The sequence below is a fragment of the Lacerta agilis genome, chromosome 2 (assembly GCF_009819535.1).
Source record: "Lacerta agilis isolate rLacAgi1 chromosome 2, rLacAgi1.pri, whole genome shotgun sequence".
In the NCBI taxonomy this organism is placed as follows: domain Eukaryota; kingdom Metazoa; phylum Chordata; class Lepidosauria; order Squamata; family Lacertidae; genus Lacerta; species Lacerta agilis.
The window spans coordinates 96,932,684-96,946,435 of NC_046313.1; the positions used below are offsets into that span (position 1 = coordinate 96,932,684).

General features: G+C 47.2%; 1 protein-coding gene across 3 annotated transcripts in view; it reads left to right on the top strand.

Annotated features, from left to right (window-relative positions):
* The window catches only part of PRICKLE2 (prickle planar cell polarity protein 2), a 267,148-nt gene that overhangs the window by 173,749 nt on the left and 79,647 nt on the right, over window positions 1-13,752 (top strand). For 2 of the 3 annotated variants that reach the window (XM_033141304.1, XM_033141305.1), the window contains one exon: window positions 7,185-7,368. In XM_033141304.1, the coding sequence (XP_032997195.1) occupies window positions 7,185-7,368 (184 nt within the window). Of the gene's footprint in view, window positions 1-1,996; window positions 2,017-7,184; window positions 7,369-13,752 lie in introns of those variants that run through there. The other variant, XM_033141306.1, reaches the window with a different exon arrangement.

The following is a 13,752-nucleotide window of genomic DNA, read 5'->3' on the forward strand; positions in this document are numbered from 1 at the left end:
ACGCAAGCTCTGATAGGCAGTGTGAAGCCTCCCTTCTCAGAAGTTGGGAGGCTGCTCCAATAGGCTGCGTTTCCCGGGACATTGGATGAAATCCAGCGACATTCCGGGGATGGAATTTGTCCGGGGACTTATTCGCGAATCCAGGGACTGTCCCCAGGAAACACTGACTACATTGACAATTCAAGAGAACTGTCTTTCCCCCACTTGCCATGAGGTGTGAACATAGACTGGGGGTTTGGAAGGTTGCCAGCATAACTGGATGTAAGGAGAGTCCTGAGCAAGGGTTGCTGGGAAGGAGAAGGAAGGAAGGAATACTGGGATCCATCTTGGGCAGGCTGGCTGCAGGCTGGCTGGGAGAGATGCCTTGGACTCCATGGCTGCACTGATGTGAGGTACAAGTCCCTCTTGAAATAACCATGCTGTGAGATCTGGACTCCCTCCATGCAGACTGTAAATAGGTGAATGAAACGTATTTCTTAAAGCTATGGCAGCCTCCGCTGTGTCTCAGTTCTCCAAAGGAACACAGACCCTGGGTGAGCGTCTGGGACCTCATGGATTCTTGCCACCACTCAGCAGAGAGAGGGGGAGGCATTCAACTTTTCTAACAATATTATTTATGGAACCCGAATGAATATTAAACACGTTGCTCCAAAGGCAAATGAGTATTGGGAGGAAGTTGGACCGAAAATTTGGTCCTGTTCAGTGTTTGCAGGACTGGTGAGTCTATGGTGAAGCTGCATGGAACATACCATTTAGCTCCTCTGCTACAATGCAACTGTTGATGCTACAGAATCATGAAAATGTATATGGATTATATTTGCAGGACTCCCTTTCTCCCTCCTTCCATCTCTCATGCACATGGACAGACACACAGAGCAATGTCCTGTGTAAGTGAACGAAATAAGCATTTGATTGACAAGAAGTGTTTATTTCTCCGAGGTCCCTTTGCTAAAGAAACGCTCCTTCTGAGCTAGGTGAGCCCTCAAGCCCGTGGTCAGCATACAAAATAAACGTTTGCGTTTTCAGATCCTCAGGCTCCCACTGCCTTTGGTGAGAAATGTGTGTTCAAGAATTCCATCCCGTAACAAAGCCAAAGGGAATTTCTTGGAAATGAACCATTCTATTTTACAGAGAGAGAGAGACGCTGAGAGAGCAGCTTGGCTTTCTAGTTGTTACAGAAAATATGGATACTGTTTTCACTAACAACCCTGGAGTTCTCTGCCATTGGGGAAGGCAGGGAGAGCTGTGTTGTTGTTTTTTTTTTTATAAAGCACTGCACAGATAAAAGGCCTATTAATCAAAGAGCAAATATTGTTATAAGCTGTGCTTGAGTCTGGGATTATCAAATTAATGGGCTCCCCCAGCGCCACCCCTCTTATATTTTTGTAAGAGCGTGCATCTCTCCCCCCACCTGCTCTGTGCTGTTTTTCTTTATATGGTAACGCGCTTGACATGCTAGCCAAGAATCGTGAGTTTTTCCAGACATGTACATTCTTCCTTCATGTGTTCCATTGGCTAAGCCCTATCTCTGCTGCATAGCATAACAGTAAGTGCACTGTCAGCTCCTCTCTCTCTCTCTCTCTCTCTCTCTTTCTCTCTTTCTCTCTCTCTCTCTCTCTCTCTCTCTCTCTCTCTCATGCTTTCCATTAGGAGGATGGAAGGACGGTTATGAACAATATTCTGTGTCATGGGCATTCATGAATCCAAGGGTACAGTCCCAGTTTTGTTTATGGCAGAGATCTCCATCCATCCAACTAGTTTTGAAAATGTGGCCTTCATTTCTTCAGGGTTTTGTTTTTCATTAAAAAAAAAAAAACCCAGCTCTTTTACTTCGTAGCCGAGCAAGGATTTGAATCCAGGCCTTTGCCAGCCAATGTCAAATGCACTGTCCGCTAGCTACACGTTTTTTTGATCACATTCCAGTGCGGGATTTTTCTACACAGCGCGAGAGGGATAAAAACAGTAGGAGTTTAAACAGATTAAGGAAGCCCTGATCTCTCCTCGCCTCAGGAGCAGGTGAGAAGTTAATAAGGTTATTTTGAAATCACCTTTGGGCAGCAGGGCTTGGCTGGCTTATGACTAAACCGTTGGAGGAGTAGGCCTACCTCAGATTAATCCCGTGGAGCCTCACTTTAAACAGGGGGAGGTTGCCTGATGGTGAGATAAATCTTCTTGACCAAACAGATGTTTTGAGGAGGTCAGGTTCCCCTCCCTGTCAACCTACTTTGAAGCAGCTTCAGTTCTCCTATGGGTTTGGATGCACCAGTTAAACAGGGCTCAGAGCAAACCAGCCTTCTGCTTTGTAAATTTTGGATCTGAAGGTGGGGAGGGAAATGCTCCTCTGGTTCACTGACAGTGAAGAGAACTGGAGGCTTTACATCTGCAGTTGCCCTGCTATCTCCTTGCCTCAGCTCCCTCTCTGTAATAAAGTCATGATTATGACAATACTGGCCCAATTTACAGGCTGTTGGCAAGGACCGCACCTTTCAGGACTGAAGAAAGGAAACCATATGGCTGGTTTCAGGTCTTTGTGCTTGAAACTGGGCCCAAGGGTCAAGAGAGATAGTATACGTTCCACTCCGCTGCCTAATAGTCTCGCTGCCTGAACAGCAGTGGTATCTGTGGTGATGTTGGGGACTTCAAGAACATCTGCCTCATCATCAGCAGTGGCTCAGGATTTCTATGGCTGGCAAGACGACAAGCTTTGAGGTTCTCCAGAAGTTCTCCACAGTTCTGTGGGAAAGCATAGAAATACATAGTATATAAATAATACTGAGGCATAACAGAAAAGAGAAGAGAAATGATTACAAGGGGAATAGATTTTACAAAGTTAGCTCCTGAGACAGACTTAGCAGGAGCAACGACAACAGCTCCAGTGTTTAGCTTCAGGGCCCATGAGAAAGACTCCATGGGGCCTTCTTTCCTCAGTGAACCTACCTCTTGTCAGTGGGTCCTGCACTCGGCCCTCTCAGCAGATGCCTGACCATGCTGGCCATTAACGTCAGACCTGGACAGGAGACAAGAGTAGCTGAAATATTATCACCTTGCCCAGATAACACCTTATGGAGAGGTGTGTCCATTGGCCAATTCTTTTTCGTTGCATCCCATGGAGTGTTCTGTCAACAAGCAACTTCTTACCTGCTTCTTTCTGCATTTTGCTGATGCCGTGGAAATTGCTGCAGCATCACACCAGGGTAGCAGGAGAAGGTGTGGATCACGCACACAAGACTTCTCTGCACACCAGTGTTGCGTCTACTGCAAGCTGGAGCAGCAGTTCTCCAAAATGGCCAAGGTCACTTGCTGCCGGGGGGAACGGGACTTGGTGCTTCCCACGAGTAAAGGCTCTCGACTCCAGAACTGTATATTTACATTGCATTATTATACAAATATGTACAAGTCAGAGCTAAAGTTCTAGCGTCCATTCAGTCACTTTCAGATTCCGGAAGTGGCGCTCGGTGGCAACGCCTCCAACACAGTAGTTGGGGAACCCCAAATCTCCTCCTCTCTTCCTTCCATTTGATTCCCCTACGCTGTTGAGGCAACGGGGCTGCCACCTCCCCCTCTGTTTCCAAGCTGCTCAGGTGGCTGCTCAGGTGGCGTTCGGGCTCTCTAGAGTCTGACAGCCCCTCCACCATGCTGCCCTGTTCCTGCTCGTCGCTGTTGCATGACGTGCTCAGACTCTCCAGGCGTTGCTTGGAAACCTCAGCATCCGAGACCCCTCTCACCCCCTCATCGTGCTCTCTGCTGACGACCCCTGGTGGTCCCCTGACACTCACGTTACCCCCAAACCCTGGAAGGTAGTTGAAGTAAAGAACATGATAACAGCCTGCTGGATTGGGCCAATGGCCCGTCCTGTTCTCACAGCCATCCAACCAGGTATCTATGGGAAGCCTCCCCAGCAGGACCTGAGTGGGACAGTGGTCTCCCCACTCGCAACTACTGTAATACTAAGAAAAGGCCCAGAGATCACTGCAATATTTCCTGGTTCTGATGATGTGGGTGGCATTTGCTGAACACAATACACCCACTTACTTTGCATCCTTATCCAGCTTGGCTTTTCTCTGGGAAAAGAGAAATTTTGCTGCTTGTTTTCTTTTCCACTTTGCCTCCTGGTACCGCAGTTTATTTTATGACTTCCCTAAGCTTTAAATATTTCTGCTGCTCGCTGACATATTCTGCAGGGATCCATGTGATTAATAATCCAGGGAATGACGGTTAGTGAAACAGCACTAAGTTCCATGAGAATACCCATTTTTCAAACACTAAGCCTCTGATCCTCTAACCACCAACTTTCTTGAATAGTTGGCACTGGATTTGATGGGGCTGCTCCAGGGCCGGTGCTGGCTTGAAGGATGATGAATAAACGCGGAGCTTAATAAATTGCCTGGCATGTTGAGTTGCTCAACATTATATATCATAAACAGAGACGGAGATGGCTGCTGGATCCATCGCCGTAGCGAAAAGTATAGGGCCTTCATACAGTAGCTGATTAATTAAAGTATTCATATGAAATTGTGCTCTGATTGTTTTTTGAGGGTAACAGCCAGAGGCTGCGCCGAGGCGCTTTGACTAGCTAGATGCAAACCAGACACCCAGCTTGTATTTGCATCTGTGCGTATTTCAAATCTGATGAAAAGCAGGAAATGGGAAAACTTGGCAACTCTCCCTGGTTTGGCTTAGCAGAGCCTTTTGGCTTGGTGCATATTTGTGCTCCATGGGCTGCAGGGAAGTTTAGGTTCATGTGCACCGGGGGCTAGTTTATTCTGGGGCCATGCGAAGCGATGGGTAAAATGAATTAAGAAAGTTTGTTGGGCGGGTTCGCAGGAGAAGCAGAGGGTATGCAGCCTTCTGGAGGGGGGGGGGCGATGCTTTCCTGGTCCAGTTATAGGTGCTGAGAGAAGCAGGGTGCTGTAGAAGCCCTCACCCCATTCCAATCCTAAATGTACAAAGTCTCCCTGGGAGCTCAGTGGTCAAGGGAAGTCTACACATGCTCAGGAACACTCTCATGCAAAAATATGCTCTGTTGCTCTGGTGTGGAAGTGGCTGTGGAACAGTAGTTTCTAGGGCTATATGTTTAATTGCGTGATTGATGACATTAACATCGCAATCTTATACACACTTACCTGGGAGTAATATCCGCTAAACTCAGTAGGGCTTACTTCAGGGGGATACATGCCCTGCTATAGATTAAAAACTGACTATAATTGTACCCAAATTAACTCGGACTTCATCTTTTTTAAAAATTGTTTTCATTACAAGCACTTTTCTTTCACATTAAGTTGAGAATGCCCCTTTATAATCTAAGGCAGAGATGGGACAAGATGTAGGTTTCCCACCTTGATCTAAAGTGATAAGAGTTTTCTTGTTACAAATTTGTCAGAACTATTGTTTTTTGTTGTTTAGTCATTTAGTCGTGTCTGACTCTTCGTGGGGATTGAATAATTCATAGAAGCTATGACCTATGCCGTGCAGGGCCACCCAAGACGGACAGGTCGTAGTGGAGAGTTTTGACTAAACGTGATCCACCTGGAGCAGGAACCGGCAAGCCACTCCAGTATCCCTGCCAAGAAAGCTCCATGGACAAAAACTATTGTTTTACTTCTTTTAATTGCATGATGGGCAGCCTTAGTTTTTTGTCCTATTATGTTGTGCCTTTACAGAACAGGTCTGCAAAGCATTGCAGAGGAAGGTATGAGGTTTCTCCTCCTATACCAGAATATTCTAAGGGGAATTAACTGCAAGAGTTTAAAGAGGTGCATATTGACCTTCCAATGGTCTATCATTCTGCTGGGTCCCTTTCATAGAATCATAGAGTTGGAAGGGACCCCAAGGGTCATCTAGTCCAACCCTCTGTAATGCAGCAACCTCAACTTTGCCCAATCCCAGGTTCAATCCTTGGTATCTCCAGGTAGGGCTGTGCCACTGAGCTCTTGTCCTCACCCCCCCCCCCAAAGGAGTGGCAAAAAAGCTTTGTTTGTGTCAGAGATTGGCCCTAGCATTTATTGACAGTGCACAGGCTCAAATGTGTTATCATATGAAGCTGCAAGCAGACTGAAGTGGTCCTGAGCGGTTGCCAACTGCATCTCCTTTGTTGCCAAGCCTTGTATTTATCTGAAACCCAAGAGAGAGACTGCCAGTCAGAGTAGACAATACTGAGGTACATGGACCGATGGTTTGTCTCAGCATAAGGCAGCTTCCTTGGTTCCTGGGAGTAGCCATATCTGTCAGCCAAATGGGCTTCTGGAAGGACGTACATATGTTTGTGTGTTGGTGAAACAGCAGAAGTGTGACAGACATAGTCAGCTCAATGAGCCATGCAGACAAGTGCTGAAAGGAAATCCTTGTTATCCCAGGGAAATGTTTTTCTTCTGCTTGAAGCACCTTAGCTGGTGATGGAGATTCACAGCCTCCCATATGCCGAGAGTATTTGCTGACTCCGAGCTATGGCCCCTCTCCTTGTAAAACGGACTTCACGGCGATCTTATATCAAGGCAGCAGTTGCCAGCGTGTGACTTCCATCGCTCCACACACACCCCATCTCATTTGACACCACCATATTTATGATCTCCTGTCATTGTAATGGAATTTGCCATGCTAAGCTTTTCTGTTTACACTGACGTTTAGCATACTGTATGTGTTAGTTCTTTGGCTTGCGGATTTGGACACGCTGATGATCTGGCGCTGCGCGTGTATTTATGGGCGCTGTCAAAGGAGAGGAAAGTGAAGAGGTGTATCCCAGATCATCTATCAAATGCGTTTGACCCTTAAATCCCCCAAGGCCGGCTCGGCGTGGGTGGTCCAGTGTTCATTGTTTTCCCACCCCCACGCCCTGCACACCCACACCCCGAAAGGAAGGAATGATGTAGGGATTGAAAACTGCTTTGGGGTGCATTGGCACTTTGTCAAGGACAGGTTGCTGTTAACATTTGGGGAGTGTAATTCACTCATCTTGTTTAAGCTTATTATAGACAGCTGCTTTATCCAGGCCCGGGGGTGGCGGGTAGGGAGAACAAAAAAACTGGATAGGAGTAATTAAGGCTACATCTCATAGAATCCATGGCCTTACGCTAGGCAAAATGAGCTTGCACCAGGGTTACCCAACTTCCGTTGATGGGCATAAAAATCCTTACAGCACGAGAGTCTGACTTTTCTTCTCTTTCCTTTTTCCTCCCCTTCCCTTCCAGGAAGATTTGCCGGCACTGCAAGTGTCCCCAGGCAGAGCACTTTGAAACAGTGATGCCTTTGGAAATGGAGAAGACCGTGACCAAGCTGATGTTTGACTTCCAGCGGAATTCGACTTCGGATGACGACTCAGGTTGTGCCTTGGAAGAATATGCTTGGGTTCCTCCAGGGCTGAAGCCGGAACAGGTAACACTCCGTTGCCGCTTGTGGCTGAAAGTGCACGCTGCATGCAAGTGATATGGGCCTGCCAGTCATAATGGTTTTACCTGCGACTATCTAAAAAGAAACAAGGTGTAGGGGGCTGTCAGAGGAAGTCCCTTCATTGCAACCATCTTGCAGATGCCCTGGGCAGGCAAGAATATATTCCTCATACATACAGCCAAAACACTGGCGCCATCTCCCACAATGGCATCACCCTACCTCTAAGAGCCAGTGTGGTGTAGTGGTTAAGAGTGGTAGACTCGTAATCTGGTGAACCGGGTTCGTGTCTCCGCTCCTCCACATGCAGCTGCTGGGTGACCTTGGGCTAGTCACACTTCTCTGAAGTCTCTCAGCCCCACTCACCTCACAGAGTGTTTGTTGTGGGGGAGGAAGGGAAAGGAGAATGTTAGCCGCTTTGAGACTCCTTTGGGTAGTGATGAAGCAGGATATCAAATCCAAACTCCTCCTCCTCCTCCTCCTCCTCCTCCTCTTCTTCTTCTTCTTCTTCTTCTTCTTCTTCTTCTTCATAACACTGCAAAATATTCCAATTTGTTGGTGATTCACTTCTTGCTGTGGGGCCATTTCCTTATTACTGATGGTTACAGCTGTGTGTACGAAGACGCTCTTTCATCTGTGGGAGGTCCTTGGTCATATGAACACTATTTTTTTATATAGATATAAAACAATGACAGTTTTGCTAGTCATCGAGGCACTTAAAACAGCTGTAGCGCAGGTGAAGCTGACCTGGACTTTGGCTTAGTGTGTTGAGCACATGGTAGTCATTTCGACGGAGCTTCCTAGATGTGCTTGCTGGTTATACTCGATTGGTTGCAGCTGAACCAGGCTTGTTCCAGGAAACAGCACAGTTATGACTGAACGGCCTCCTGAACCACCTGTGGTGACCTAAGATGGAGGAGTGAAGGAGAAGGTTTGGATTGATTAATACGATTTTTAGAATTCACAGGCAGCCCGTTCAGCCTAAGGGGCTCTGGAGGAGGCTGACATTTAAGACCATGCAAAATATATCCATAAAACAGCACTCCAGATAAAGTCACTAGCAGCGGAGCTAAGAAGAAAGCAAATGCTGAGCCAGTATAGGATAGTGCAGGGGTAGACAACATGGCGTTCTCCACGTTTTACAGACTGCAGCTCCCATCAGCTCCAGCAAGCATGGCCAATGGTCAGGGATTATGGGAGTGTATTGCCTCCCCAAGGGGCAGGGGCTAGATTGCTGGGCTTAGGCTGAAAAGATCCAGATTCAAATATCCTTTCAGTCACTGGGTTTCCTTGGACCAGTTGCACCCACTCAGCCAATTGAATGAGGAATCTTATATGCCCACTGCTTAGCCCCTTGGAGATAGTAAGCTAGGAAGCTTACTGGCTAACTGTGAGCGAGGCTACTTGGGAGGAAGGGGAAGTGCATGGAAACACCTTTGTGGATCAGGACCTAACCGAGAGCCTCCAGCTCCTCCTCCTCCTATACAGGCACCCAGTCTGAGCTGCTTCATTCCTGAATCCGCAGCTCTCCTTCAAGCTGCAGCCTGCCTTGACCTGGGGAAATGGACAAAGGCTATGTAATTGGTGACAGATGACCCCCGGCTCAAATTAAGCACTCCACGTTGACACTCCAAAGAGGGTCAAGGTCAGGGTCAACCCTGATTGCTAGCGTATGGTTCCTTACGCCAGCTCCTCAGGCAGGATTGTGAAAAGGCTACCGTTACTCTCTTGCAGTAGGATGCTGTTAAGAAGCTGAGCAGGTCTTTCGTTGTGGTAGCGCAGGGCACACATGGAACCATGTGTACCAGGAGGATAATAGCAATGGTATAACCCTGTCAGAAGATGATTAATTCTACAGCGCATGGCATTTAAAGGGAAAGGAAGTGTCTGGTGCTCTTGCGATTTGAAAGAGCATGTCTCCCGTACCCCTGGAAAAGTCAAACTTCTTCTTGTGCTGTTTCAGATTTGCTGGAAAAAAAGTGTTCCAGTGCCTAAAGCGAGCATTTTCTTTTGCCAGTCAGGGACATTAATAAGACGGATGTGCCAAGGCACACTGCCAGTGTAAAACATTTACATGTTTCTATTACTTACACTTTGCTTGATTCATTCAGCCTTTCCCATGATCATTTTACACTTGAGACCCGGAGCTTAATTTGCCAAGGACGTTGCGAATGTGGCTAGCTCGGATAATTGCTATGGTAATCGTTTTCAAATCATCCAGAAGGAGGCCAAAAGCCTTCCTTCTCATTGCTGTAATGTGTTCTTTGAACTTGAATCTGATGCTTTCCTCTTGGCTTGGTTCAAAAACTGTCCTGCAGTCCCTGAAATGTTTTGGCGCTCCCTTTCCTGTAGGTTGTAAATATTATCTGATTGGAGAAGTTCAGTCTTTTCTTTTTCTTTCCCTCTCTTTCCCCCCGCTTTTCCTGCAAACTCTATAGTGTTGTGCTGTGGAGATCTTGGCTCCTTAACATTACAGTTATCCTAAGCTGGATCTTATAAATTCAAAGGTAGTGAGGACCTCTGCCGATCTTCACAAATTATATATGTTTTTTTTCTGTGTGCCTGCTGAATGACTGGCAGAAGGGGGCTACAATTTAGAGGGGCTACAATTTAGAAGAGTGCACATCCTTGCTGCTTTCCCTCAAGTATTGCCTTCTCAGAAGGTTTCCACCTCCCTCCCGAGCCTTCAAACGCTTTTAACGCTCCTTTAGTGAAATCCTCAGTGCGAATGTCTTGACATGTTGTTGTTCAGTCGTTCAGTCGTGTCCGACTCTTCGTGACTCTTCTTGACATAAGAGCCTTTAAAAGGGGGGGGGAATGGAAGAGGAACACAGCAAATGGGCTGGCAGCGCTTCTGTCCTTGTTGTGTCTTAGTAATTTGAAGGCCTAGGACTTTGGCGTAGTCTGTGAATTGAAGGCATGAGAACAGCAAATGAAGCTGCATTATAGCTGCATAGCAACCTACTCTTTGCCTGTTGGTGCTTAGCAACAGGTGATCTTTCGTTCCTGGTGTGCAGGCACTAGATTCCTACATATGAACAGGATTTAATGGTCTAGAGGTTGGGTAGCGTAGGGCACCGTTTCCACCTTCTGCAAGGTCTGGAGAGGCTCTTGCAAGTGATACAAAGGACCAAGGATACTAAGGTTACTTAGGACCAAAGTGTCTCAAAACCTGAACCTATAGGGTTTTTTTGCAGAACAACATGTAGGAAGACCATTTGGGCGCCTTTGGGAGGAAGGGTGGGATATATATTCTAGTAATAAGTAGTAGTAGTAGTAGTCCCAGGGACGCGGGTGGCGCTGTGGTTTAAACCACATAGCCAAGGGCTTGCTGATCAGAAGGCTGGCGGTTTGAATCCCCGCGATGGGGTGAGCTCCCGTTGCTCGGTCCCAGCTCCTGCCCACCTAGCAGTTCGAAAGCACGTCAAAGTGCAAGTAGATAAATAGGTACCGCTCCGGCGGGAAGGTAAACAGCGTTTCCGTGCGCTGCTCTGGTTCGCCAGAAGCAGCTTAGTCATGATGGCCACATGACCCGGAAGCTGTAGGCCGGCTCCCTCAGCCAGTAAAGCGACATGAGCACTGCAACCCCAGAGTCGTCCATGACTGGACTTAACGGTCAGGGGTCCCTTTACCTTTACCTTTAGTAGTCTTCCACAGTCTCCTGAGACAGATGGATGCCAAAAAGCAACAAGTATTTCTCTCTCTATTTGCTAGCTGGACTGGTGCCTGAACTTGGTTGTAGGCTGGATGAGAGCCAATAAACAGACACTCAATCCTGGCAAAATGGAGGCGCTGTGTGTGGGTTGTTCTGGAGTCCAGATAATTCACCTTTTTTGGATGGGGTCAGGTTCATAGTCTAGGGATGCTCCTGGATCCATCTTTGTCTCTAGAGGCCCAGGTAACCATTTCTGTACTGGGATTGTCTGACCACTGTTGTCTATGTGCTGATAATCTCCAGCCTGGATTACTACAATGTGCTGTATGTGGGGCTGCCCTTCAGGCTGCCCTGGATTGCTATGGCTTGACTGCCAACATGTTGCCCCATTGTGGGAAGAATTACACTGGCTGCCAATTAGCTACCAAACTAAGTTCAAGGTGCTGGTTTTGTTGTATAAAGCCATACAGATTGAGACCAGAATACAGGGGCACCTCGGTTTTCAAACGTCACTGTTGACGAACATTTCGGTTTACGAACACCATAAACCCGGAAGTAAATGCTTCGGTTTTTGAACACGCCTCGGAAGTCGAACATGCCACGTGGCCTCTGCTGAGTGCAGGATCCTGAGGCCTAGCTGTCGGCTGTTGAGTCCTGAGCACCCGCGCAACACGGAGGTGATATTTGGGCTTATTTGGTGCCTGTGTGCAATCAGTCTGTGCTCATCTCATCTCAGGAGCACTTGTGCAACCAGTTTGGGAAACCGGGCCTTGGTTTTTGAACGTTTCAGAACTTGAACGTTCTTCCGGAACGGATTGCGTTCAAAAACCGAGGTACCACTGTACCTGAAATATCACCTCACCCTTTGGGTGCTCTGCAGATGAGGGCCTCCTGTAGATGCCATTTTGTGAGGAGGACTGTTCCACACAATGCAGGAATTGGGCCTTTAGTATTGTGTCACCTATCTGTTGGAATTCCCTCCCCTTGAATATTAGGCAGGTGCTGTCTCTGTTGTGTTTCCAGCACCTGCCAAAGGCCTTTCTCTTTCAACAAGCCTTTTAAGTCAAGATCTTTCCCATTCTGCATACATATTAGAACTGTCCTTAAGCTAGAGCCCCCCTGGATTAAGGCAATGGCCCACATAGTCCAGCATGTTCTCACATTGTGCCATCTGGATGCCTGTAGGAAACTCACAAGCAACACCTGAGCGCAAGAGCACTCTCCCCTCCTGAAGTTTCCGGCAACCAGTATTCCGAAGCATTATTGGCCACCGAACCAAGGCAAACATGGCCACCACCTTGGCTTAGTAGCCATCAGTGGCCTTATCCCCAATGAAGTTGCCTAATCCGTCCAATTCATTTTACTGTCTTATTAGGCTCCTCTGGGCTCACTCGCTGGGTCATAACAAAATTTAAAAAATCCTTCCAGTAGCACCTTAGAGACCAACTAAGTTTGTTCTTGGTATGAGCTTTCGTGTGCATGCACACTTCTTCAGATCGCTGGGTCATCACTTTGTCATGGGGGTGGTGATGTGGTGATGATGTATATCCATCCTTTGGGAGGGATATACATTTAATAAATAAAGAACAGATGCCAGGTTACATTAGGTTTTCATTCTGCCGTGATACGACGTTGGAAGTAGTTCTGTGAGGTAGTCTGATAGCTAGCACTCTTGCTAACTTTAATCAGAGCTAGAGATCTGAAGCCAACTATTTGTTCTTCCGCAGGCCACAGCCCCTCTGACAGGACACATTAGCCCTGCTTGTCACCCCATTGTTTTTGACTGGGCAGAAATGTGTCCTTCAACTCTGATAAGGCCTCTTGAGTGTCCAGATGGAGAGGCCTGGGCAACTCTGTTCTGCAACCCACTCATTTGTCCTCTCGGGGCTCTGGCTGCGCAATTTTCAGGCTCCTTTCCAGTGCACCTTTCTGTATCTTTTTTTATTTCCAGCCGCACACAACATCCTTGTCTTATTTGCCGTGTGAAATTCACCGAATCCGTGCCTCTTGTTGACTCTTCCACACAGCGGTTAGATTGTCCGTGAATATATATCTCATAACGTCACAGCCACTGGCTAAGGGAAACTTAATGGGCAACAAGCAACACATTTTAATACTGGTTTAATTTTGACTGCAGAAATAGATGGGGAAAGGGATTTCACAGCTTATAAAGACGCAAGAGATAAGACAGAATTTTGATTTCCTCCTAGAGGAAACTGCATGAATAGAACCAGATCTCCAGCTGATGTAAATAAGCCTAGTTTGATGCTTCGGTGGAGCTGCATTGATTTATTGCAGCTGAACATCTGGTTCATAATTTATGGCCAAGCACTACAGACCTCTTCGTTGCTGTGCTGTTAAATTTCATAGGGTTCTTGAGAATTCACAGTATGGTGGGTGTACGTGGTGGAACCTTTATGGTCTCAGCTAGAGGAACCCTGGTTATCTGGCTTCTACGCTTTCTCTCTTGCCTGTCCCAAGAAGAAATACAAATTTATCCAGCACTGCTTTTCTCTTTGATTGGTTGAAGTGGCAGTAGAAACCAGCTCGCACAAGAACCAGGACCATTAGTACATCTATGTCAGTATTGTGTACGCCAGCTTACTCCAGCCACGTTCCTTCCAGGTGTTTCGGGATACAATTCCCATCATCCCTGAGCATCAGCCACGTTGGCTGGGACAGACCAGAGCTGTAATCCAGAATATCTAGAGAGCAGC